At 56.1% G+C, this 27545-nt stretch overlaps 1 protein-coding gene across 4 annotated transcripts; it reads right to left on the bottom strand.

Annotated features, from left to right (window-relative positions):
• Positions 1–138: 138 nt before the first annotated feature.
• On the bottom strand, positions 139–27545 carry RAB26 (RAB26, member RAS oncogene family). Of its 4 annotated transcripts, none has more exons than XM_018086417.3 (9): positions 27314–27545; positions 25826–25936; positions 7409–7450; positions 6531–6597; positions 6198–6250; positions 4561–4626; positions 4353–4409; positions 3942–4018; positions 139–3350 (listed from the first exon to the last, which is right to left on the bottom strand). In XM_018086417.3, the coding sequence occupies exons 1-9, from the start codon at positions 27431–27433 to the stop codon at positions 3248–3250; spliced, it is 696 nt and encodes a 231-aa protein (XP_017941906.1). In that variant the 5' UTR covers positions 27434–27545; the 3' UTR covers positions 139–3247. The 4 variants fall into 4 exon arrangements, with proteins under 4 accessions (XP_017941906.1, XP_029821136.1, XP_008926342.1 ...); XM_029965276.1 differs by having other exon boundaries at positions 27325–27545; XM_008928094.4 differs by lacking the exon at positions 27314–27545 and adding an exon at positions 27126–27264.

Below are 27545 nucleotides of genomic sequence, written 5' to 3'. Positions count from 1 at the left end.
AAGATGCGGCTGCAGAATGGGCTGGATTACAAGAAATCATCGACTTTCACTCTCCCACGTGGGTTAGTTCCAGGTGAATGCCCTGAGTGCGATAGTGTGGGTAACTGAAAGCATTTACACTCTACGGTGTGTAGATCGAGAATTTAAATCTTTATTCTGCTGTGGAATATAACAAGTTATTCCAGCAATGTTCTTGCCCCAGCCTCAGATCAAGTCCAGCCTTGTCATTAAACTCTTTGCTGCTGTACCACTTTTTTAGCTTGCAGGTTAATAAAGTTTTCAACGACTTGTTTGGCTTTTGTCTCCGTTATTCAGAAATCCCATGGGTGACATGTAAAACCACTGACTGACTTTAAACTTTATTGTTGGGCACCCAGCAGGGTGTATTGAAATAAACTGCAGCTCAGCCCAGCTCCCTTTCATTGGAATCTTGGAGTCACTTAGGTTAGAAAAGACCTTTAAGATCCAGTCCACCTGATCCCCCAGCACTGCCTGGGCCACCACTGAGCCATGTCCCCAAGTGCCACATCCACACAGCTTTTAAACCCCTCAAAGGGATGGGGACTCCGCCACTGCCCTGGGCAGCTGTGCCAGGGCTGGACAGCCCTTTTTGGGGGGAAATTTCCCCTGGTGGTTCAGCCATGTGGATCCAGATGGGTTCAAGGCAGGTGAACTATTTGAGTGCTCTGTGCTGCTGTGTTTAGACGATCAAAACACTGCTGTAGCCACGGAGATTATAAAAAGTTTTATTAACAGGAATGAACCAAAAGCTGTAAAAGAGAGCCAGCAGAAACGAGAGCTGCGGGTGACGCTGGATGCACCGAGCAATTAATGCTGCATCAAGCAATTAATGCTGCACTGAGCAATCCTGCAGCATCGCGTGGTGGCAGCAGAGGCCCGTGGAAAAATCCCAAATGGCCACGTGAGGAGCTCTGGGGTCAGGCCACTGGGAGACCAGTCCTACATTGGGAACCGGTGACTGGGAGAGATGGGGCTGTCTGCTCAAAGCTTGGGTCTGATACCACAAACGTGGCTGTGAGGGCTCTGCTCTGGCAGTTTGCTCCCCACAGGTGGGTTGGAAATGCTCCAAAGGGAAACATTTTCATCTTCACTATTAGTGGTCTTTAACTGGTTTCAGTCCCGCAGGCAGTGACCAGTTCTCAGCTTTGTCTCCCAGAAAGTGAGATGCCAATCTGAGAGGGAAAGCAGCAGCCTAAGGTAGGAATGCTAATCCATCAGTAATTCTAATTCATTAGGAATCCTGCTGCTAAATTTTGCCTTTAGGTAGACTCCCTGTCACCCTGGGATGGAGGTGCTGCTGCTCCCGGGCAGGATGAGGAAGCAGAGGGATTCAGGGCTCAGAGCTGCCTGGCTGTTCCTGCCCCACACAAAACCAAATCCCTGGGACCCAGCAAGCTCAGGGACTCTGAAATCCCACTCTTTTCCTCAGGCAGCAAGTGAATGCTGCAGAGCCCAGGGTGGGATTCTAAGAAGTGCTGGGGACCCCTCAGTACAGCAGCAGTGGGAGCAAAGCAAAGCTCACCCAGGCACCTGGAACAGCGAGTCCTACACATTCCTACACAGTTCCTTTCCTGAGCCCCTCTCAGAGCCTGCCCTGGGCTCTGCTACCTGCAAACAAATCTTGAGAGCACCTGCAGCAGGTAATGACACTTTTCAGGTGAAGAGAGTTGCTCCAGTTATTTTAGGGAAAGGCTCACTGAGCAATGGACCGATGCTGCTGCTCCAGTGGGAGTCTTGGCCACTGTGCCAGTGCTGGCCATCCCTTGGATCTGTGGGATGCTGAGGGGGGACATGGGGGGCCCTGACAGCCATCCCTCACCTGCCTGCTCCTGAGAGACTGGCAGCAGGGTTTGCCAGGAACGCAAAAATTCCTGCAGGAATGGGTTTTCCGCAGATTACTTTAAAATTTAAATCAGACAACTTTGAGACTTGTCTCTCCCTAAAAAAAAACCAGGAAAAAAAATGCTCTGTTCTCAGTAGGTTCATTTCAGGATCCTTTCTCGCCCTGTGGAGCTGTAGCTGCTTGTGTTGTTGCAGCTCACAAAGGAGCCTGGAGGCTCCTTGTGCCCATCAGGAAGGGGGTGCTGGAGCCAAAATTCCGAGCAAAAGGAGGGGCAGGGCTGTCTGAGCCAGCTGCTGGGGGGGCTGGTGGTGGCTGTAGGGCAATGGATGGGTTACTTCCTTTCATGTGAAGTGGCCCACGAGGCTCAGCACAGCAGGCACCTGCTGATGTGTGCATGGAGTTTCCAAAGGAAAAAACTGCCAAAGGCCAAACACTTCATCCAGATTCAGATTTGTACTTAGAAGTGCAGCTTGACAAAAAAACAGCCAAAAGCCTGACACAGACCAAAGGGGTGAGGAGGCCCTTGAAGAGAGCTGGCAGGAGTCTGCAGCCTGTAAAATCACTGCCTGCAGCTTCCCCCCAGCTCTCTGCGGCGAAAAGAAAGAGCTGCCCAAGAGAACTTTGAAGATATCAAAGCGTTGTTGCATCTGAAAACGCCATCACACTTACAGGAAGGTATTTAGAATAAGCTGCAATACATTAGATTTCTTCTCAATTAAAGTACTAGAAACGGCGGAAGGAGGAGAACCAAAGCCTTTCCTGAAGGGATAATTCAGGAATCTCTGTACGCAGCCAGGTATGCAGGAGCTCATCCAGACAGACAGCCAAGCTCTGTGTTTGCAGGGAACAGGAGAATCCCTCACCCTGGAGGTGTGTCCCACCTCACAGGGATGCACAGACAGGAGAAAGCAACTACAAAAATGTTTGCCTTCAAACACATCCTTCCTGCACGCCCCAGGCCAGGGGCTGAATTCCAGGGATGCAGGGAAAGAAAGGGGAATTCAGACGGGGAGAAGGTGTTGGTTCCCCTGCATCGCAGCACGACTCTCACTAAGGTAACAGCAGCCTCACAGAGCGGGCACAGCTGGCCCTGGGAGGAGACCCCAGCCCAGCCCCTTCCCAGACAGCTGAGCTCCCGGCCGGGAGCCAGGCGGGAACACCAGGGGACAGAGCCGAGTGCTCTCAGCGCCCATGGCTGTGCTGGGGCTCGGGCAGCAGCGCCCAGCACGCGGCTGCAGCATCCCAGAGAGCTCCTCCTGCTGCTGCCTCCATGGCCCACGGCGCAGCTCACCTTGGGGGCAGACACAGACACGACAGACAGACATGCACACACTGCCCACGGGAGCACGGAGGCACGGCCAGAGTCTCTGTGCAAACGCAGCGTTAGGACCTGCAGCAGCCCGAGCCTCGCACTTCCTTCTTCACGTAGTCGTGGAGCTTGAATTTGGGCTCGTTGGGCAACTTCATGGACCTGTGCTTCAGCTCCCTGTGGAAAGGGGGAACATGGTACTCCTATGCTGGGAGAAGGGATTTTGCCTGGAAGAAGCTGGAGAGGGACTTTGGACAAGGGCCTGGAGGGACAGGACAAGGGGGAATGGCTTCCCACTGCCAGAGGGCAGGGTTAGATGGGATATTGGGAAGGAATTCTTCCCTGTGAGGGTGGGGAGGTTCTGGCACAGGTTGCCCAGAGAGGCTGTGGCTGCCCCATCCCTGGAAGTGTCCCAGGCCAGGTTGGATGGGGCTTGGAGCAATCTGGGCTAGTGGAAGGTGTCCCTGCCCATGGCAGTGGGGTGGGACTGGATGAGCTTCAAGGTCCCTTCCAACCCAAACCGTTCCAGGATTCTGATTCCAAGCTGGCCCAGCTCAGTTGAACTGAACTTGGCCAGGACACTGTGCTAAAGCTCCCCCTGATGAGACATTTCATATCTCATGTGAGAGGGCAAGTTCTTGCCAGCAGAAGAGCTGAAGGTGGGACCCAGGGCATGAAGAGGTGGGTGACGGTGCCAGCCGTTATCCCAACGGCTGCTGTGCCCCTGCAGGAGAGGTGCCCAGCACAGCTGCTGCTCCAGGCACTTACTTTGCAATGGCTGTGAACGCTAATTCCACGTTGAGGCCACTTTTTGCGCTGGTCTCCATGAAGGGCACCCCGTACTCCTGTGGGACGAGACACAGCAGCATCAGGAGTGTCACCTGTGATGTTCCCAGGGGCTCCCAGGCTCTGGCCAGTGTCAGTGCCTGCCTGGGGAGTTCATACCCTGCCATGGTGGGCAGGGAAAACGGAGCCAGGGATCACAGCTCAGGTAACTTTGAGAATTATTTTTGAGGACAAAGAAACAAGAAATGTTAGTGGAAGCTTAGAAAAAGAAGATGAGGAGGAAGGGGAGAGCACAACAAGGGAAGAAAAGCAAAGTGGTCCCAGGCGTATTTTGGGTCAGACTGGTCTCCAGGTGACCATTTCCTGGTGCACATCCTCAGGCACCTCACCTACCTTGGCAAGTTTCTCTCCATCTTCCCTTTTCACCACTCTGTCCTGGGCTGAATCCACCTGCAATGGGAACAGCAAATAGCAATTTGGGATGATTTGGAAGGTCACCAGGAGGTAACCTCCACATCCCCTTATGCCCTGCCAGTCTCCCCTGCCTGTGGCTCCACCGTGGGAGGAAGAGGAGGCTCTGGGAAGGTGGGGCCAGGCTCACCTTATTTCCCAGTAACATGAGGACCACGTCCTGCTGTGCGTATTCATGGATCTCTGTCAGCCAAGCCTGCAGGGAGACAGCCAGAGACAGGGGTTGGCAACAGCCCCAGGGGGAGGAGGAGGAGAAGGGGGAGCTGCCCCAGGACTGGGCACAGACACCCTCTGTGGGAGATGCTGCCATCCCGAGCAGTGCCAGGGATGTTCCGTGGATGAGCCCTATAGACAAGCGGTGCCCTGGGGTGCCACTGAGGGGCCCACTGTGCCGAGCAAGCCCAGCACCTGCTCTGGCTGCTACCAGACCCCCATTTCCAAGGGTAACAGCAGCCTTTCGACCCCACTGCCAGCTCTGTCTGCCCACAGGTGCCTCTAGGAATTTAACCCCAATTTCCCCTTGGTTGGGATGTTCAGACTAAGCCTCCTTTTCGAGGGTAAGGCCAAGGGTTGGCTCTGGGATGTGCCCCGTGCCCGTGTCCTGCACGTGCTGCCCCCATGCCGAGCACACTCATCCCAGCAGGCCCCTGAACCTGCCTCCCTGAGCCATGGGGTGGCTTCTCTGCCTTCTAATCCAGCCTAATCTAATCAAACCTGCCCTAATTCCCTGTAATCCCTGACCCTGTGGTGTGAACAGCCACTCGCTGCCTCCTGTGCCGACACTGCGCTCACGGCAAGTGCCGGCGATCCCCAGCAATCCCTGCTCCACCACCTCCGAGTCCAGCAGATCCTGCATCAGCACCCAGCCAGGGAAGCGAGGGATGATTTGGGATCAGGGCGTGTCACTGACAATATATGGGAGCCCAATGCAGCAGCCCCAGGAGCCCACCACCCCCCGGGGGCTCAGGGGGCTCAGTTCCATGGGGGGCAGGTCCAAGGGATGCAGTCACTCCTGACTACACCCCTCAGCTCCCTTCTGACTCCACTCCTGCTCCACCCCTCCTTGCCAGTGCTGGCCCCCAGCAGCCACAGGGGACTGGTGGGGCAAAGGGAAGAGACACAGAGTGCCTGGGTGCTCCTGACTTCCCCCCCAGTGATGTGCCCAGGGGCAGCATTTGCTCCTCCCCTCTGCCAGGTTTAAGAGCCCTCTGCTCCAACACCACTCCCCAGCACCCCTGGAGGACCTGCAGGGGGTCTCAGGGTCTGCTGGGGGGCTGGGGTTGTGGGCAGGGGGCAAACTCGGGCAGCACAAGGGACCCCCACAAATGCCATCAGTCAGGAGGGGCAGGTGGGCTGGGGATGGGCAGCAGGATGTGACCCTCTCCCTGCCAGGTCTGGCACTAAGGTGGGGGGCAATGAGGTCCCCAATCCCTACTGGCTGGGACCCAAAGGAGCAGAGGGGAACAAGGGAGCAGCTTGCTGGGAAAAGCTGCCCATGCTCAGCTACTGCAGCAGGTTCTGTGCCAGTGCTGTAATCACACAGGTTAATTGACCAGAGCAGTGAGTCCATCACCCCTTTTCTTTGCTGTGAGAGGGAAAACCTTCTCCACCCGTGCCCTACCTGTCCTTGCAAGTGCTCAGAATTCATGGAAGCCCTTCTGTAAGTGCCCACAGCTCCTGCCTCTCTCACACCCCTCCTCCAGGTACTCCCTTCCCTGGGCCAACCCGCAGCCAGCCCGGCAGGAGGGGCCGGGGGTGCTGCCGTACCTGGATGTTGTCAAAGGACGCTTTGTTGGTGACATCGTAGAGCAGGAGCAGAGCTGTGGAGAGAGGGACGGGCATTAGTGCTGGCTCTGCACCGGTCCCCGTGGCAGGTCACCCCTGGGGACAGCAGGTCCCTGCTGGGAAATGTAAAACAACACTAAAATCCACCACAGCAACACCTCACGCTGCCGGTGTGTTTGCACCTCGACACGCAGAGCCTCCTCCATCCTGGGCGGCTGCTTCCCACGGGGAAACTGCTCCGGTGATTCCCGACTCACCTGGCCTGCAGTGGCAGCTCCAGGGGGCTCCCCCAGGAGCAGAGGTGGCCGTGCTTACCGTGGGCATCCCGGTAGTAGGCGTGGGTGACGCTGCGGAAGCGCTCCTGCCCGGCCGTGTCCCAGATCTGGAAAGCAGACGGGAGCAGGGGGATCAGACGTGACCAAGACCCACCAAAACCAGCCCAAACAGCACGGTGCAACCCCAGGAAGCCTCTCCAGCTTTTGCTTCCAGGGACATCAATAGGAAAAACAACAAGAGCAATAAATATGGAAGCAGCACCTCCCCACTCCTCAGCGCAGGGACACGGCAATGAGTGGCCGAGGGCTCCTGACACGGCCCTTAATCGGAAAATCCATGGATCAGATGGATGCATGGGGACTTGCTAATGTGATTTATCAGTCTTTAATGCAGCAGGAGGTTTGCAGAGTGCCACGCTGCTGCTGCTGGGGAGGATCCATGCTAATGGTGTTACTGAGCTCCGGGCAAATGGTCAGGTCTCGGGGGGCTGGAGCAGCTCTGGACACAAAATCTACATTTCCCAAGGGCTGGATGCTGGCTGAGCCAGGGAATGTGGATCCCTTCAAGCATCACCATTCTTTGGCTCTGCCAAAGCAGGAGCTGCCTGGAAAAGCTGATCAAACCCCACAGGTGCTGCTCTGGTTTCACTGTCTCCAGCTGCAGTCACGGAGCAGCAGGGAGGCAGCGGGGCTGGGACACAGATCACCATGGCCAGAGCAGCCCCCAGCCCTGAGCAGGCTCCCACCAAAGGGACAGAGCAGCCAAAAGGCCTGCAGGGCTGTCCTGTGGCAGGAGACACAACGGCAAAGGCTGGAGAAGGGGGACCTGTGTCGGGGGTGCTCCTCTGCTGAGGGGCTTTGCCCAGCTCCCAACAGCCAGAGGGACAAGGGAGCTGCTCCCAGGGCCACAGGACGTACCTGCAGCTTCACCTTCACCCCATCCACCGTCAGCACCTTGTTCTGAAAGAAAACAGAAAGGGTGGTGAGAGGTGAGCGTGGCTGTGAGACACCCAGGACCCCAGGGAGAAACAAACACCCGGCCCCCCATCCCGGACAGAGTTTCACCAAACCCTTGGGCTGATCCCTCTCCTGCCTTTTAAACTGGCACCCATCGGTCCCAGTGCCTGCAGAGCCGTTTGCACCATGGCCCAGCCAGAGGATCCCTCCCTGTTTCACCACAAGCTGCATCTATTTGGGTACCTAAACCCTGATGGTGCCACGAGTGGCTTGGACTGGAGACCTCTGGCCATAAATTAATGAGCACCAGCATCCCACCTTACCAGCCTTCAAAAGACAGAGCCAACCACTCCATATCCAGCCAGCAAATTAAAAATAACTCCTCCTGCCTCTCGTACCTGTTTTTCTCCTGATTTCTCTCTCATTTTTTTTCCCCTGGTTTTCTTGGTTTTAGGAAAGGTGGAAAGGAAGAGAGGAAGGGGCACACCGGGTTTTCCCCAAAACAACAGGATACTTTCTGCAGAAGGATGCCCTGGCAGAACTGGGAGCAGTGTGGGGAGCCCACTGGTGCCCCTCCAGGCGGCTGTGCTGGACAGTGAGGGCAGGGGACAGATCCTGACCGTGTCCCAGAGCAACCACCAATCCAGCAAGCCTCACCAGGCTCTCCAAACACGAACCAAACACAACCCTACAGACCAGCGGTCCCAGGCGAAGGAGCAGAGATTAATTAGCCTGCCAGATGCATAGAAATTAGCACAGTAATCATTGGAACGTGCTGGAAATGTGGCCAAGGAACAGCGCACCAGCGGGATGAGGCAGCCGGTCGCTGCTCTGGTGATGATTTGAGTCCCATTTCCTCCAGAACTGGCACGGGGTGCTTTCCTCTCCCCAGGCACGTGGCCATGGGATGGTCAAGGCTGCCCTGACCCTGGGCTGGGCTCCCCCAGCTCAGCCCTGGCTCACCCACCTCCGGCCCTGGACACGCCACCAGCTCCAGTGCCACCAAACCCCTCCAGGCACGTGCCGAGATCCATCCCTGCACATCCCACACTGCTCAGCACAAGGACCAGCCACCTCGGGGTGCTGGTGCCCATCCTCACCCCACCAGGACAGTGCTGCTGAGGCTCTTCACTGATGGTTTTAATGAGGGCACATCTCCACTCGGATAGAGGCAAGGAGGAGAGGGCAGGAGGAGCCGGAGCGCTGCATCCACCATCTGCTCAGGCAGGCGCAGGGGAGACGGTCGAGGTTTATAAATACCTTCAAAGGCAGCGACTGAGACGGGGGAGCAAAGTGATTCACAGCCCAGGAACGGTAAAAATAGGCAGCCAGGGTGTGGGGTGGGGGAGCTGGAAAGTAGCTGGGGAGCAGCCAGGGGCTTGGGGAGCTGGCTGGGGGCTTGAGACTCACCAAACACGGAGCTGAGCCTTTCCTGGGATGGGAAGCCAAGGCTGCTGAAGGCTTGAAGTGCCTAAAACCCAGGGTTCCCACTGCCATGAGGTGCCTCCTGGACCCTGGTGCCGCTGCCCAGGGCTCCCAGGTGAGTACAGACAAGAGCCATCCCCAGGGTGGGACTGTGTGCCACGGTGATGCTGCTGAGTGTGTCTGAGCTGCACCTTCACCCTCATCCCAGAGGAGGCACAACAGCTCTGCCCGGCCCCTGTTCTGCAGGTGAGACAGGGCAGGTTTACAATCTGCAGAAAATCCACTCTGAGCTCACCTTCCCCTCAGGTCACAGAATCAGACTGTGCTGACTTGGAAGAGACCCACAAGGACCATCGAGTCCAAGCCGTGGCTGCTGCCCCAGGGAGGCACCAGCACATCCTGCAGGGTGCAGGGGCTGGGAGCCCCGGGCTCTGCACTGGCACAGCGTTTGTCCAAATGCCATTCCCAGCTGGCAGCAACCAGCTGCCAATACCACCTGCCAGGGACTGTGCCAGGGCCACCGTGCCAGGGGCTGCAGAGGAAGGAAAACACTCGGCACTTCCCCATCGGCCCTGGATCTCGGCACAAGCACCTTGCAGGGGAAAAGGACACTTGGTGTGATGGATGAGGACAAAGACACCAGGAGCTTCACGTTAAAACCAGCACCAAAGAGATGCCCTTCCCCACGGCAACACCAGCACATCCAGCTCAGAGCAGTGTGAGGCTGTGCCCGGGGACACAGCCATGTGCCCAGGGTGGCCGTGCTCCAGGGGTGACTGACCACCACGAGTGGGAGGGAGAACATGGCCCAAGCCCTGAGCATGGACCATCTGAGCCAAAGCCACCTTGAAGCACCTGGTGAGCAGCCGAAAAAGGTGAAGCTCCAAAGCTGCCCTTCATGCATTGACCTGCACTTCAGGAGTTAATTAACACAGAGCCGGCAGCAGCAGGAGTGACACTAATTACGACTGACCTACATTTTACGGGGGGAAATGCTTAGACCTAATTAAAGTCTGCACATGGATCCAGGTGCTGCTGGACCAGGCTGGGAAAAAAAATGGATTTCCTGGGGTTTGGGTGTGGAACAGAGCGGGTTTCCAGGGCAAGGAGCTACAGAAATGCTCCTGCAGGCAGGAGACACAGCCAGAGCCATCCAGAGCATCACTCCTGCCGGACCCCTGCCTGCATCCCAGAGACATTTGCCAAGAGAAACTGTGGCTGCCCCACCCCTGGAAGTGTTCAAGCCCAGGCTGGACAGGGCTTGGAGCAACCTGGTCTAGTGGAAGGTGTCCCTGAACATGGCAGGGGGGGGATTAAGGTCTCTTCCAACCCAAACCATTCCAGGATTCTGAGACCCCTGGCTGCCCCCAGGCACGAGGTGGTTGCAAAACACGGGTGAAGAAGGCAAGCAGAAGGTAGGAGGAGCAGGATGGGAAAAGGCAGGATCTGGGGTGGGAAAGGGCAGGAGCTGCTGCCAGCAGCACAAACTGGTGTGGTTCAGATGAATCAGATGCTCAAGTCTCCCCCCATACCATGGCTAAAAGACTTTCCAGCTTCCAATTATTATTATTATTTTTTTAAGGAGCTGCTGCCTCAATTCCCTCCTGACAGCCTTTCCAAGGCACAGCTGGGGGCTGAGCTACTAATAAGCATCCAAAGACAAAAGATGACATGTGTCAATGCACTGAGACATGAAATGTGCTGCCAGCCCTGCGGGCAATGGGAGTGCTTGTGGTGCTCAGGGCTCATTCCTCATCTCACACAGTTTGTTATAACAGAGGTAACACTCCCAGCAGCCTCCTGCCACACAAATTTGGGCAGGAAAACCATCCCTGCGACTCAGCTCTGCTGTTGCCCTTCCCAATTTCAGATTTTAATGTGTCTTTTTTCCTGGGGCGGTGACAATGTTATTAAAATCTCGTCTAGCAGGGGCTGCAGTGGAATGCCTGGGCTGGAGAACACGAGGCTCCAAAGTTAAATAATCCTCAGGATGTCAGATAAACAAAGTTGGAACCTTGCAGATGTAGGAAAAATCAAATTACCAAGTGCAGATGGTCCTCAATTAAGGGCAGCATTATCGACACCGAGGCCCCGCTGGCTGCAGCCCTGGCACGATCCCACCCCCTGCCCGGGGGCAGCCGTTTGGACGCAGAAAGGATGGAGGAGAAGGTGATGGAGCAAAACCACATCCCCAAAACATCCACCCTGCAGCAGATGCTCCCACCCAAATCAAGGTGCTGCTGCCCTGCTCTGCTCTCGGGGCAGCTGCAGGATGGGGAACTGCCATTCCCCTGCCCCACAGCGTCCCCACGGTCCGGGTGAAGCCCACTGGGAACAACCAGCAGAGCCCAGCCCAGCCCCAGGGCCCTGAGCCCATGCCAGGGAAGGCTGCAGCACCACCCAGGGTCAGAACCACAGACAACCCGGCCTCCCCCAGCTTTTCCACACATTAACTCATTAGGCAAAGCCTTAAAAGTTAAATTGGATACATGGATTAATTTGCTTCACAACTGAGTGGACTAATGGGAGCTGCTCACTGACATGCTCAGGCTCCAACCAGGGGAGTCCCCACGCTGGCTCCCCAGAGCCTCTGGTGGGTGTTGGCTCCAGGAGCTGCCCAGGAGCACCCACCATCACCCACCCACCCGAGCACACACAGTGCTGGGGGCTCCACTTTTACCATGGAAAAGAACCCCCTCAAATGTCATTACTGGGCCTTGGAGGCAGCTCCTGCGGCCAAGTGGGGGAGAATTCCTGCCAAAATGGGAACAAATGGCTTCAGTGACTATGGATCAAACCAGGCTCCAGGCAGCAGCTGAGTTAATTAGTGGCAGTAATGAGCTGTGGGACTGACAGTGCAGCCACCCAGAACTGTCATTAGGTTGTGGTGTCACCCCGGGGCAGGTGGCTGCCAGGTCCCCATCGCCGCTCAGGGGTGGGTGATAGACTGGGTTATCCTTTATTCTAGGAAGCCAGGAGGAACCCAGCAGCAGCAAACTGGCTGAAGGGATGCTGGAGCACCCCAGCCCTGGGCAGGACCTGGATCCAAATTCCCCTGCGAGCACAAACGCTCCTGTGCCAGGAGGAAATGGGATGAGTTGTGGCTGTAGCAGACACACAAATAACCACCACCTCCAACAGCGGCTGCAAAAATAGATTAAGGATCGATATGGAAACCTGCCCAAAACAGCAGGACACTGCATTAAATTTGCTCGTTAAAACCCTGAGGTTTTCCCACACATGCGCTTGCGGCTGCCAGGGGGTTGGTCCTTGTGGCTCAGCATCTCCCCAGGCACAGCACCTGGCTCAGGGACATCCTGGCCCTTTGCCAAGGCCAGGGATGAAGGAGCATCCCCCCCTTTGCCCCCTCAGTAGAAACAGTGCTCCAATGTTGGTCCCTCCAAATTCGAGCCATGCTCGTTCTGCCAGGCCAGCGGGTCTGGCACTGCCCGGCCATGCAGTGCCTCCATGGAAAACACAGCCAGCCCACCACTCCAGCCTGGGGAAAACCCTTTCAGGAGCACATTCCCTGCCAGAGAGCAAAGGGAACAGCCCGGAGCCTGCGGAAAGCTGCTGGGAACAGGGAGAATGGGGCAGGGACACGGGCTGGATGCAGAGCTGTGCCATGGTGTGGCTGGACGTGGTCCTGCCCCAGCCATGCTGAGCCCTGCTGGAAGATATCCCAGGCACTGGGAATCATATTCTTCCTCTCCTCAGCTATGCCACCATCAGAGACATTCCTGAGCATCCCTGTCACCCATCCCAGGGGAGACCTGGGTGGCCAACACGCCCGCACGGTTCCCTCCACCTCATCCCGTTAAGTCTTCCACTTAGAGAGAAATCCCAACCATTCATCTCGCAGGGCAGGTAATTAATTCCTCAGCAGCTCTGTGCATTTGCACTCTGCAGCTAAAAATAGAAACTTCTGCCTTGTTTTTTTCCTCCCCAGGCCTTGCACACTCCACACTCCCACCTGCAGTGGAGCTGCTCCAGAGCCAGCGCCGGTCCCCGGTGCCAAGATCCCTTCAGAGCCCACGACGTGTCGGCACTCGCTGCTCAGTTCCTCAGCAGATCCCGTGAAAAGCAGATTAACACCATGTCACCTCCCAGCACACGGCGCTTCCAACCCGCTCTGCTGCCAGAGCCAGCCCCGTGTCCCCCCCACACCTCCTTCCAGGGGTCACCACACGTGTCCCCTCTGCCCTGCACACCAGGTCCCTGCCAGGAGAAGCCACAAGCCCTGTCCTACATAAATGACCCCACCTGTGGTCTCCAGGTGGGCATAGCCCCTTCCCCGCAGCACCCCAGGGATGTCAGAGCTCCAGCCTTTGTCAAGAGCCATGTTCACTACATTAAATCCCAATTAACATCTCCCTGGCTGCCAGCCCTGCAGAGATAAGAGCCGAGGCTCTTGTTGGAGCAGACACACTGAAGAATTAGTGACTTATCATCTTCTATTCACATCAGTCTGCAAATAAAAGGGTTTTCTGGCAAGAAGAGAATCCTGTCTTAGGGACAGATTAGAGGTAAGAGGATCTGCTTAGGATCATGCATTTTAAAGTACAGCCATGCTCTGCTTCTCGGCACCGCCCGTGGCAGCCACGTCCAGCATTCCTTCCCCTGCCCGGCTGCTCCATGGAACCACCACAGCCCTGGGATGATTGGAGGGTGAGTCTCTGAGGGAGGTACAGGCAGGTGAGATGTGATGCTTTTAAGCCCAACAGGGCTGCTCAGACTCATCCCAACAGGCAGAAGTCACAGCCATGCAAGGCTTTGAGACGTCTCTGCCCCATCAGAGCGAGCCTGTGCCCCAGTCCTGCAGGCAGCCAGGGAAACTGGGGTTTACAGCCTTAAAATTCCATAGGACAGGATCTGCTACAGCCACCCTGGAGATCAGAGCCACCAAAACGCAACAGTCAGCAGGAAGGCTGCAGCCCATCCCTGCAGCTCCAACACATGGTCAGCTTCCAGGATGGGATGGAGCCCACGGCCACATCCCTCCTCCACACCCAGGGATGGTCTGTGCAGCTCCCCCAACACCCCGGGCTGCATTACTCACCCCTTCCATCTCTTTTTTCCCTACTTTATGATAGAAGAGATGTTTTTAAAAATATCCCTGCTTACTTCCAAACCAGGCAGCCTTGGAGACAAAGGGGGCAGAGATGGCTCACGCAAATCGGTGCCAATATGGGAATAAGTAACGTGGCACTCCACATATTTATCTTCATTTTCCTCATCAAGGACACGCCACGCTGCACAGCGGGACAGGGAGGACAGGGATCTCCACGGAGCATTTGCTGTGGGATCATTCCTCATCTGCAGCAAACACGGCGCCGTCAGTGCCGTGGGGATGAAAAATGGCTCATCAAGTCCTGTTAGACAGGGAGTCATTTATCTGAGGGGGGGAACAAAGCCTTGCAGCACTTTTATAACCTTAAAGGTCTTTTCCAACCTAAACGACTCTACGATTCGCCTCAGTGACTGCAGCCAGCCCCAGGTTGTGCCCTGGGCTGAAAACTTGCCTAAAGTTTCTCAGAAGACTCTACAATCCAATTAAAAAAAAATCAGGGCTGAACACCCAGCAGCAAACACCTCGGCAGTAACACAGCATCATCTGCAGACAGCACTGCAAACAGCATTATTAAAGAGCGCTTCTCATCCCTAAAGAAAATAAAAACCCCAGAGACCTGACAAAGGAATCTGTAGCTTTTTATCCCAAGCACACCCATCCTTCACCTGCAGCCGAGGCAGACAGCTCCTGAGCGCCGCGCTCTCGCTGTGCAGCAAAGCCCAGCCCAGACAGATCCTTCAAAGGATTCAAGGAAAAGGGAAAGACTCAACAACTATAATGAGATTTTCTGACAGCTGTAGGAGTCCAGTCAGCCCCCAGGACTGGCATCCATCAGGTCCCAGTGCTCCCTGACACCCATCAGGGGTCCCAGTGCTCCCTGACACCCAGCCCATCTCTGCACAGTGTGGTGGCAGCAGTGACAGCAAGGGCTGACGTACAGTGGGCTGAGTGGGCACAGCCCCTGTCCCAGCACCTGTCAGCTCCGGGGTGGTCGCTCAGATCCACTCACTGCTGGCACAAGGAGGAAGCCACGGCACAAGGAGCCCTCCTGATGCTACCAGCACAGAGCTGCACCAGCCCAGGCACTGTGGAGTCAAAGCTTTGATCTTTGCAAAGCTTTTCCTTCTCTACAGCAGCAGTCCCAGCTCTCCCATTTTCTGCTCTACTAGAGCAGGCTCTTCCCAAGGTTTGGGCTCCACTGAAAGCCCCGGGAGATGGAGAGGTGTAAGGAAGCACAGCACACTCAGCACATCACCAGCACTTCCACACCAAAACTGTCCCAGTCAGTCAAACCAGTTTGTCTAATCCAACTCCACCATTTGCTCTCCCAGTGTGGGGCACTGGAGCAGGGCTGCAAGCCAGGATTGCACTGGGAAATCACCCCAGGCAGAGAAAACATCCCAAATCCTGCCACTGCGGTCGCCAGGAGGTTCAGGCAGAAGCACCAGGATGGGAACACAGTGCAGACAGTGCTCCTGGACAGGCAGGCGCTCTTCCAAGACATTGCCAACCTTGTTACAAATAAAACTGGGCCAAACTCCACACACAGTTGCCTTGTTGCACGCTTGGAAAGCCCATCTTCAGCCAAGAACTCCAGCTGGAGCAGCTGGGTCCTCAGGAGAGGATTTCCACCCCTGCACTGGGCTATGGGGCCGATCCCTGGAGACCCAACCCCCCAAAGCTGCTCTGCTCCTGCTGCTCTTCCCTGTTGGAATAATTTGACCTCACGTGTGTATTATTCAAGGGGGAAAAACACATCTGTGAAGCATTAACGCTTGCTTGGGAACAAGGTTATTTTCGGCACTGCCGAGCACTTCTCCCGTTAATTCATGCACATTTATAAGTGCAGCTCGTTAACATGTTGAAGGAAGTTCGGGCTGAGCCACAGAGACACTCACTGAACTCCAGCCCTGCCTGGAGCCACCTCGACGAGTTACCCCAATGCAAAGGGGCCTGGAGAGCACCCCCACACAGCAGGACCCGCTCCCCAAGTTCAGCTCCTCAGCACTGACTGATTTAAGAGCTCTGGGTGCTGCTCTCCAGGGTCTGCAGCACCACAGCAGCTCACTGGCACCACGCTCTGAGTCCTGTGAATGTCCCACACCCCAAGCAAGGTGATGCTGTGGGAGTTGGTCTCCTCCTTTTACTGCCCCTCCTAACAACACAAACTCCTGCTGTCAGGCAGACAGGTGGGGTCACCCTCTCTCAGGGCTCTGGCTCCCCCAGTCCTCCAACTGCTTTTTGCTGCAGGGCTCCTGCAAGGCAGAGATGCTCCATGGCAATACCCTGCAGGGATGCCCTGGAGATGCCCTGCAGTCAGCCCTTCTCCCAAACACAGGGCAGCAGAATTCACCGGGAAGAGATTCCCAGCCCCACTCTGACCCCATCACATTAACCACACTTCCCCAAGCCTCGCCAGCAAACCATGGTGGAGCTGAGGAATGAACTGGGACAAGGAGCCGGGGAAGGAGCCAGGAAGGGAACTGCCTGTGGACAGGCTCCCTGAGCAGGACAGGGGGCCCTCCAGGCTCAGGACTCAGCACCTTTCAAGCTCCTTGGCACTGGCTTCAGGCCACACGTGCCTCAGCACTCAGAGGAAGAAGAGAAGTCACTCATCTGAAACCTGCAACGTGTGATGTCCCGGGAACACGGGAGCCCCAGGAAGCCCACACCTGCAGCACAAGGGCTTGAGAGGCTTCACAGCCCTGGCTCCACTCCCTGCACACACCGTGAGCACACTGTGACCACACAGCCCCCACAGCCCTATGGGAGCACACAGGAGCAGTTACAGCACACACCACACACGGGTGACAGGTGCCCAGGGCAGTGTGACACGGCTGTCACTGTGCCAGGGTCTCTGGTGCCATGGCAAGGTGCCTGGACGCGGCACGGGGGGCTCACCCCTGCAAAGCTGCATCCCTGGCAGCCCAGCAGAGCTGCCAGCCCTTCGCCGAGGCTGGAGCTGCGTGGGCTGGCTGGCACTGCTGCCAAATCCGGGCTGAGCTCTAAAAATTGACTCTGAGAGTAGCAACAATCCCCCGGCGCTTCCGCCGAGGCGCGCGGCACACGGGGCGATGGGAGCCCGCGGGTCACGGTGTGACCCCACAGAGACCGTGCTCCCCCACAGCCCCCGGGAGCAGGGAGTGCTCACCCAGGAGCAGAGATACACCAGTGAAAGCCCAGACATCTGCCTGCACGGGAAGGGCTCCCTGTGCTCCCGGGATAGGGTCTGTCCTGCCCCTGCTCTGCCCAGGGCACCGTTGTAAGACAGATGCTCATCCAGGGACTGTTCCATGCTGACAAGGAGGATGTCCCTGGACAGGGTCTTTGCTACGACCCCCCCAGCAGCAAGGCTGGGCTGAATTATTCATCCAGCCACGCAGTTGTGTTTTTCTTAGTCATCAGCTCGGAGGAAGCAGCGAGGCACAGAGGCACCAGTGGGACCTGCTGCTGGTGAGCAGCACAGGGAGCAAATCCAACAATTCAGACCAAATTCAGCATTCAACAGAGAGCAAGATCCTCACCAGTGGGGTCTGCACTCCCCAGAAGGGCTGGGGCTCCCTGGATGCCTCCAGCAGCCTCCTGCACTTGGCTCTGGGGGGAAAAAGTCATTCCCAGGGAGTTGTTCCAAGGTTGGGAGCACAGGGCACAGGAGTGTCAGCACAGCGGCTCTCCCAGGGAGGCAGTGCCAGGTGCTGGGCTCGGTCCAGGCTCAGTCCCAGTGAGGAGGAGCAGCAGCACTGGCGCTGGGGCAGGACCCCCCACCCCTCCTCACCTCCCCCCGTGCCTGGCACAGGTCACACTGTGAGGGCACATGGCCCGGGGGCTCTTCCCCGATATCAGCGTTGATGCCACAAACCGGTGCCGAGGAAGAGCGCTCGCCCCGGGCGGTTGCCGTGGTGATGCTGCGCAGGCAAAGCTGGAAAAGCCAAAGACTCCATTTCCCCAGTGTGTCACTGGGCCTGGGAACATCAAGGCTTGGCAGGGAGGAGGAAAAAGTCCCAAGACGTGTGCAGATGGCATGAGGGCTGGCAATGTGGACACAGATGGATGGCTTTGTGGCACCCAACCCAAGCAAGCTTGGCTGCACTGATGCAGCTGGGCAAGGCTCCTCATCACTCCCCGACTTTCAATAAATTAAATAGAAAAACGCCACACAAAATGGAACTAAATCTGTCCAGGTGTTCCCTCCAGGACCAGTTGCATCCTCAGAGACATGCTGACCACATTGCCTCCCCTACAATCTGACCTTCCCTGCCTGCTGACCTCCTGCAGACAGCAATGACCCCAGCCCTGTCATACCAACATCTTCCTCAGGCTCTGAAGCATCACTGAGACCCCCAGAGCCCTCTTTGACGACTCCTCACCCGGGGACAACCACAGCCCAGGGCAATGGACATCACCCATTAAGGCTGAAGCAGCACAAGCTCCCAACACACGCTAGTTATGATCAGGGAGAAATGGTTTTTTCCCAGTGCAGGCATAAAGATGAATTCTTTGCTGTTGCTTCCGAGAGATTCTCCAATCCCTCAGGGCAATGACTCGGTGCTGAGCCAGGATTTAAAATGCTGTATGCCCCTGGTAGACAAAGCTGTGTGAGCTCCACTGCTCTGCTGGAGATCCCTTGCTGGGGGAGCCGGGCAGCTCCGGAGCCCTGGGATGAGCCAGGAAGCACACGGGCAGCACGGTGCAGCCGAGCACCACCCGGCTCTGGCACACGAGGGCACAGCACTGAGCCAGCCCCTGCACTGAGCCAGCCCCTGCCCCAGGGCACGGGTGTCCCCGTGGTGCCAACAACAAAATATTTTGCTTCTGAAGGCTCCGCAGGTAAACAAACCCTTGATCCCTAAATCCCCCATTGCCATAGGAACAGTGTGTCCCCCATTGCCATCCAAGGACTAGGACAGCTGCTCAGGCACACGCCATGCTGTGGCTCCTTCCCCCATAAACACAGCTATAACCCACTGGATGGGGTTGTTTTTCCCGTGTTTTTCCCTAAGGGGGATGATTTGCCAGCACTCACTGTTCCAGGCTCTGGAGTGGCCGATGTCTGCCCTGCCCCTCACCACGGGGATGCTCAGTGTCACCCTCACAGGGTCTGGCAAAGCCCCACAGATGGGACTGCCCCAACCCCTGTCCCCACGGCTCAGGTGACAAGGAAGTGGCTCTTTGGGGAAAGGACGAAGGGAAAGGTGGTTCTCAGGGAAGGACAACGCACAGTCAGTGCCCGGCAAGCTCAGCTGGAGTTGGCTCCCACCACTGCAGCTACTGCTGAACCTGGGAGCACCACCTCCCCCTTCCCCACGGAGATCATCAACATCCACTCTGGGAATAACCCAAACCCCACTGGGGGCAAATAATTAATTAACAAAACGAGGCAGCAGCACTGTGGAAAGGCAGTGAGGGCTCAGGGGGCTGAGCAAGGCAGAACCATGAGACAGGGATGCTCCTAATGGCCATCCCAAGGGTAGCCAGGGGGTTAGAGGCACCCCAAAACCCACCTGACCCCCTTTCCCAGCCACTCTCCATCTGCTTTCAAAGAACAACCCAGTTCTGCACAGCCGAATTCAATATTTTATCACAAATAAAAGATGAAAGTGAAATTAAGCCAAATGTATTCCATTAAATATTCAAACCATTTAGACTTACTCTGGGCCCATATAAATGTTTTATAGCCAATAAAACACTCCCTCACAGGTCCTGGCACCAGGAGCAGACCCAGCCTGGCTCAGCACCGTGGTAGTGGATGCTCCAGAGCCCAGACTGGCCTCACCAAGGCCAATTTCCCACCTGGCAGCACCCAGAGAGGCACTGACACAACACAGCCGTGTGCCCACAGCCCTCCTGCAGCCCGACCTCCTCCTCACCCTGCTCCTGCACCAGGATCCTGCTGAGCTGGAGCAGGGCAGGGAGTGGGGCTCTGACCCACAGCCCTGGAGATGCTGCGGGTGGGTGGGAATTGCATTTTCCAGCAGTTTCCATATGTCCATCCCCATCCTCTAGCTGGGTTTTGGGCTCCCACATAGTTCAAACTAGGAGGATACAGAGGCAGGTCACAGTGAACACCTTGACAACCACCCTCCTTCCACCAGCAGCTCCCAAGTGTATTTTTTCTGTGTTTGTGTCCTGGCTCTGCAGCACCCGAGCATCCCAGGCCTCCTGCTCTCCCTGAGCTAATGCAACCCAGTACTTCAACTACCTCAGACCAGGACAGACCCATGGGGACACCAGCTGTTGGTGAGCACCAGGAAGCCACTGGGCACCAGCAGGGATGCAGGAGCCCGGGAGACACCGGTGCCCTTCCAGAAGCATCTCCCAAACTCCACATCCCCAGCACTCTCATGTCAGATGAAACGGATGCAAAATTCCACACCCGAACTATTCCAAGTGGTATTTCCAACACTGAGGGGGTGGGAGAGTGGGGAAGGCATCTTCCCACCACCCTGCAAAGAGGATTAAACTGGCTAAGAGTTTTCTTAACCAGGCTCTGGGGCTTGCTGCTGCTCCAGCAGTTCACTGAAAGAGCAGCTCGAGCACTTCTCTGCTTTGAAGACATTCATCTTATTTCTCTGCCTCACCCAAGGCAGGAATGGAGCCTGTTGTCCACTGGGATTACCGCCTGCACATGGGGGTTTGCATCTCCCTGGTGTGCTGCAGAGCTGGGGGTTATTATTTTTCAAATGCAGGAGGCAAAGAAAGATGAATAAAACACCAGCAGCTGTGAGAGGAGCGGGCGCAGCCGCCACGGGCACCGCTCGCAGCATCTCTTGGCAACTGAGCCCCTGCATGCAAATGACAGGAGCTGCCAACTGCAAAGCTGTGAGTGTCCCTCTGCAAGGGAGGAAGCAGCCACTGACAGCAAAGCTGGGCTCAGCTTCCCAGGAAAAATGAATATTTACTCCCCTGAGAGCCCGTCCTGGGAGCGGGAACAGGGACCAGCAGCAGCTGGGGAGAAGGCGTCGCCCTCGGAGCCACACACGGCACAAACAGGTGAAATCACAGCCTGTTCCAGCTGACAAGCACTGCCCTCCCTGTGTAGGGCACTGGGATCTGCCTCACCTGCTGCTGCATTCGGGCACACCTGGTCCCTACGGCACCGGTGATGGCATCGCATCCGATCCCTGAAACCAGGCAGAGGGGGTGGAAGCACTGCAGGAATAATCAGGGAATCCTGGAATGGTTTGGGTTGGAAGAAACCTTAAAGACCATCCAGATTCACCCCCCTGCCATGGGCAGGGACACCTTCCACTAGAGCAAGTTGCTCCAAGCCCTGTCCAGCCTGGCCTTGGACGCTTTGAGGGATGGGAAGCTCCTCTGGGCAAATTGAGCCCAGCTCTCCATACAGTGAGAAATGCAAAAATATGAAATCAGCTCCTGGCTGCTGTGAAAATTCATCCAGCAATGGGAGCTGCAGAACAAACCAATTTCAGAGCTGGAAATACACACAAATACAGAATGGTTTGTGTTGGAAGGGACCAACCTAAACCCACCCTGCTGCAGCAGATCCCCATCCTGACCCCACACACATCACAGTGCTCGTGGCAAAGGAGAGACTGAACACTCTGCCCAATGCCAGAGTCCCTTCCCTCCAACATCCAGGGCTAATTTAGTATAGAAAGACATGCTGAAATTAATTTATTTCTATTTCTTTCTTCTGGCCTAAGCAGCTCCCCTCCCACTTTTTCCAGATTGATCCATCAGAAAATGAGCCCTGCTAATGCTCCATGCCAACCACTGAGATAAAAGCCAGCCCTCGGCTTCCAGGAGCCTCCAGGTTGCTCCAGCCCTTCCAAGGGAGGCACCAGGCAAAGGCTGTGATGAAGCATCACTTAGAGGGCAGGGATGTGGGCACCTGCTGGGAACTGGAGCATCTTCCCAAGGAAGGGATTCGGGTGCCCACTGGGGACCAGCAGATGCTCAGGGCATCCACAGCCCCCTGCCCTGAGCACATGGAAGATCCAGGACCAGTCTTGGTGAATCCAAACCATGGTCACTGTTCCTCTGCATGGCAGGAGCACATCTCCCATCCTCCTGAAAAGCTCAGCTGGCTGCTCGAGGCACAGGCAGCCGCCGAGGGCTGGTGGAAGGTGCACACACAAACACAACAAAATCTCATGGAAAAAAAATATTATACACCGTTGATTCCACCCCCTGAGTAGCACAGGGCTGAGTGTAATCAAGAGTCCTTAGAGCTCAGGGCCACCGGTGGCAGGTTTGTTTACAGCACAGCAGCCGTCCCAGCAGGCAGATTATCTGCGGCACGGCCAAGGCTGGAACTCGGAGCCTCCCGAGGGGACTGCGGCGGGGGCAGCAGCAGAAACCCCCCGGGCACACCGGTGTGAACAGGTGGACATCAAAGCTGAACCTTCAGAGGAGGCAATGCCTGTGTCTGCTGCCTGCTCGGGCAGCCCGGAGCTGTGCCGAGGCGTCGGGGCTCCCTCCTGCTCCTCCTCTTCCAGCAGCACCAAACTCAGTGCCAGGAGGATGCTGGTTTGCTCCCCCTCCTCGGGGTGACAAGTGAGGAGCCACACCACTACACACCTTGGAGAACAAGAGAAGCCACCCTGCTCTGAACTCCACCAAAAAGTGCTTCCCAATGGTTTCATCCCCCCGATTAACACAGAAACCATCCCCCCTGCTAATGCAAAGAAGCTCATTAGCACCTCTTCCCAGGGAGAAAAGGCTCATCCTTAATTTTATTTTTCTTTCATGTTCTTCTCCTTTCAGGTCCAATTAGTACAAAAATCCTCACCTGCCCGACCCTGCAAAGCTGGGGGCTGTGAGCACCGGGCTGGGCAGCCCCAGGGAGCCGGGATGTCATCGGGGACAGGGTCACAGTGGGCTCACGAGGCCCTTTGGCTTCTCTGCTTTGGCAAGACCTTCGTCCCGTTACTCAGCTGTCACGACAGGACAGAAGTCCCACTGGCTGCTCAGCTTGGATTTCTGTCGAGGTTTCTGCAGAGTTGCCAAAATTACAGCAAGAGGCAGCTCCTTCCGTGGCACTGAGAAAAATGGGATTCACACCCCTGAGGGCTAATCCTGCTCTTTTCCAGGAGCCCCTTCTCCCTGGAATCTGAACATATGAAGGTAGGAAAGCACACATGACCTGCCCAGAGAGCTGCTCTGCCCTCACCGGTGGAGATCTGTGGGGAGAGACCTGCCAGGTCCCCAGGAGGAAGAAGACCTTGTGCCATGGCTCGGAATGAATTATTCCTTCATGGGAAGGAAAAATTAAGCCCCTTGTTATCTAGTAATGGCTGGAAACCCTGAAGGTGACAACTGTGACCCAGACACCGGAGACAGAGAGGGGTTTTCCCCCCACCCCAGGGTTTTCTCCTCAGAGGGAAACAACACAGTAACTCCAACGATGTTTCTGCCGCTCCAAGTGACCCCCTGCTCAAGACCCCACACACCCACAGCACGGGGGGATCACCCCAGCAGAGCAGCCCCAGCCAAATCCTCAGCTGTGGATACCCTGGCATTGTCCTGGCTGAATGCTGAGGCTGGAATTTTCTCAAGGAGCTAAAGATGCTCCCCCAGCAAGCCCAGTTTTCACAGGAAGGAATGTTGAGGACTTGACACCTCCAAAGCTCGAAGCCAACAGGTGCCATTTTGATGCCTTTTTTAACAATACAATCATCTTTATTTCCCCAGCATCAGTGGTTTGTTTTCCAAATACATTCAGATCAACATCCTTTGTTTAAGAGATGATGATAAACAAACACGATGTGGGAGGCTCTCCCTCACATAAAACAGTAGGAGGGAACAAACCTTGGGGGCCATTAGGAATTGTAATGCCAGATTAATTTTAAATGGATTTCTATTCATTTACATTCACTCAGGCCTATGTAATCCATTAGCTTTGCATGCATCTAATGGTTCAACATCCTTGAAAATGAGCAATGGATCCTGGACCCCTGAGACCAGTGGGTGGATTGGGAGAGGAGGCAGAGAGTGACTGGGTGGGCACAGGGGCTGCTCATCCCTTCCCAGGGAGCCTGCAGGGACCAAGTGGCAAAAAGAAGAGTGGAGATGGCCCCAAAAACAACGTCAGGAGTTGGGCAGCTCTGTCCCTGGGGTTTCCCCAGCTGGGATGGGATCCAGGGTCCTGGCAGGTCCCGGCTCCCGCAGCCAAACAAGGTCACACGTGCACAGGAGTGCAGCTGCCACACGGGCTGGCCTTGGGGAGGTCCCTGCAGTCTCTGCTGCCAGCAAGGCTCAGAGACTGCCACAAACCCTGTCAAAAACCCCCAAAGCACCAAAATAAACACTCTGTGCTCGCTCAGCACCTCCAACACCAGGCCAAGAGAGCGCAGCAAACCCCAGCGACGTCCTCCCACCCCAGCCCGCCTCGCCTGAAACAGCCTCACTCACTTCAGCCAGCAAACCCCAAGCAAATTCTGGAATTTTGGAGAGAAGGAGCTGCCACGTGACAGTTTTCTGATTAGAAAGACACAAATTAAAACCAGCAGAAGCCTCCAGTGTTGCCACCCCAGAGCATCATCTGCACCACGGTGCCAATGGCGAGAGGGACAATTACACAGCACCTGCCAACAGGATTATCTCAATGGGAACGGAGATGCACATCAAAAAACTATTTCCATGTCCCCCAAAAATTATGAGTGCCTTAAAAGGATGATAATAATGAGTTTTAGGGCATACACATGATCTTCCCCACTGCATAATCTGCCCATTTCAGAGCAATGTAGCTCTAGCAGCTCTGTTAGAGAAGTAATTTAACCCTAATTTGATTGCTTCTCAGTAACAGTAGTTTCAGCGCTCTAATCAATAAGTCACAGGGTTTTACGACTGCCCTTGGTATATCAATCATTTCAATCGGTAATAAAATGCTTTTCATTTGAAGAACACCTGAAATACCGTGTAATTACCTTTGTATAAAATTACAGACTCCAATTTACCCATTTCACCTGCTGCAGCCAACAGCCTCGCTCGGCACCAAACATCATTTCCTTCCTAAAGGCTTTCTGAGCCGTCCTTCATCCCTTCCCATGTCACTGCAGCAGCAAGGTATTACTCACACCCCACAAAACAGCAGGTTACAAGAGACACCCATCTCCCAGGAATCCTTCAAGAAAGGGAGAGATCCAACCCCGGACCACAATGTCCTCAGGCAGCCACAAGGTACTGATGGGGAAACACGGCCAAGGGAAGGTTTCAAGGACTCTGGCTGGCACTAAGGTGTCCCTGCCTGGCAAAGGATGCTCTGGGCACACCAGACCATTGCAGGGCACAATGTGTCTCCCCTTCTGCCCCCTCAGCCACCCCATTACCCCTCAGTCAAGCAGGTTCCTGCTGTCCTCACTGGAGCCATACAGCTCTGACACACTGACTGCAGGACTCTCCCAGCACTGGGATGCTCGGATCACAAGCAAAACAGACATCTCAGAGACCCCTCAGCACAACACATGCCCCCAAGCCAGAGGGAGCAGGGCCACCTGGCACCAGACCCCCATGTCGGCACCCCAAAGCTGTGCTCAGGAAATGTTTCCAGGGAATTCTGGTTCGTGTCAGTTTTGGTTTTGTTTCAAGAAAAAAAAAAACAAACCACTCTTATAAACACTGAAAACGACTTAGGGAAATATTTTCGCTGGCAGATGTCAGGCCTCAGCAGTTCTTACAGGAATTATCCCCAGGATCCTGAGCAGAGGACACGCTCCCCCATCCCTGTGCAAAGCTGTAACAAAGAGGCTGCTGTGCTGCCGCCACTGCCATCAGACCCCGAGGTGCCCCGGGTGGAGCTGAAACAGGTCAGGGTGACGAGGTTTAAGTCCTTGGAGGAACGTTTAGTTACTCCTCTGCAAAATCCATCGCTCAGCTGCCAGACCCCCAGGCAGGGGCCAAGAAGTGCCCCGGGCACTCACCCTGAAGTCGATTCCCACGGTGGAGATGAAGCTGCCGGCGAGGAACGCGCCGTCTTTGAACCGCACCAGCAGGCAGGTCTTGCCGACCCCGGAGTCGCCCACCAGCATCACCTGGGAGGGAGGGAGGGAGGGGGGTTAGAGGTTTTGGGAAGGAAGCCCCCTGCAGCCATTACCCAGCTCCATCCCAGGAGCAGGCAGCAGATCCCATATGCTTGAGAGGAAAAAAGCACATCCAAGAGCGATGGACCCAGGGGAGGGTGGGGGGAAAAAGGGGGACTCACAGCAGAATTATTCCCCATCCTGCACCACGTGTGTCCCTGAGTACTGGCTCAACTTGAGACACCTTACCCCAAGCTGTATTTAACAAGTCCTTCATGGGGGCACAACCCCCCCCTGAAAACCAAGAGGTGCCAGCTGGGTGACACAAGCTGTAACCCGACGGCTGCAGGGCCCACAGGCTCCCCAACACCCACAAAACACCCCACCACTGTGGGGCTTTCTGGGATGTGGCACCACCCATGGGGAGACTTCAGGGAGTCCCCAGCCATAAGTGCCAGCTCCAGGGGTGCATCAGCCCTCTGCAAGCAACTGCCTTCCGTGGGACCCACACATGCCCACAGCTGCCCTCCCGGTCCTCCACAGATGCCAAGGGAGCAGCTCCTGGTGCCCCTGCCTCAGTTTCCCCACCCAGCAGCTGCCCTGGGTGCAGACAGGGCAGGCAGCCAGCCCCCTGCCACAGAGACCACGGCAGAGCTGAGCCTGCTCCCAGATACAGCTCCCCAAAACCTCAGCCCAAACCAACAGCCCCCCTGCCCCCTGGGGCACCGAGCCCTCTCCCCTCAGTGGGATGACAACTTCCCACCACCGAGAAATCTGGGACCATGGAGCCGGGCTGCGTGAGCTCCTTCTGCACCTGCCACGGCAGGTTCCCTCTCCCCCAAGGTGCTCCCATCAGCCTTCCCAGAGCCATTAGGCTGTGACAGGATTTAAATGGTTTTAAGGCAGGGACTGCCCTGGGTCACACCGAACCCTCGCAGGAGCCATCCGAAGTGGCAGACGCCACCATGGCTCTGCAGCTCAGCCCTGAGAGGTGTCAGCAGCCTCGGGTGCAGGTGTAGCTCATTTTGGGGCAGGATCCAGCCACAGTGCCCCAGCCCCCACGGTGCAGAGCCCCACACACCGAGCTCTGGCACGAGGGTTGAGGGCAGCCAGCGAACCACGGGTGTATTGGTGCAAAGCCAAGGGAAGGGGGGGAAGTCAATTTTAGTACAAAATATTGGGGTTCTTTAACTTTCCAGACCTCTCTCTGAAACAGGTGACCCTCAACAGCGGCTTCTCCCCACTCAGCACCACCAATGCCTCACCAGACATGCAAAGCACCCGGGGCCAGGATGCAGCCCCGTACCCAGGACTTGCATTTGGCCACTGCCTCAGGCAGAGCTCAGGAGCCTCAGAAGACGGGTAAGGGAAGGAGAAAGTTTAACAAACCAGGTTTTTACTGGATACAAAGCAATTTCTCTCTGCCACTGGTTCAAAATCAGCCAGACCATTAGCAGAGGTTTTGGCTAACTGGGGCATTAGGGCTTCTCTGAGACCCATTTGGCTCATCCCTGTGCCATGGGCACAATTCCCAGGGAAAGCCACAGCCTGGGCAGGCAGAGGTGAGCTCCAGGAGCCAGGAACCAGCGCAAACACGGAGGTGGCTCCATTTTAGGGAAGC

The sequence above is a fragment of the Manacus vitellinus genome, unplaced genomic scaffold, assembly GCF_001715985.3.
Source record: "Manacus vitellinus isolate BGI_N305 unplaced genomic scaffold, ASM171598v3 scaffold_93_pilon, whole genome shotgun sequence".
Taxonomy (NCBI): domain Eukaryota; kingdom Metazoa; phylum Chordata; class Aves; order Passeriformes; family Pipridae; genus Manacus; species Manacus vitellinus.
This window is presented reverse-complemented; position numbering and strand designations above follow the sequence as displayed.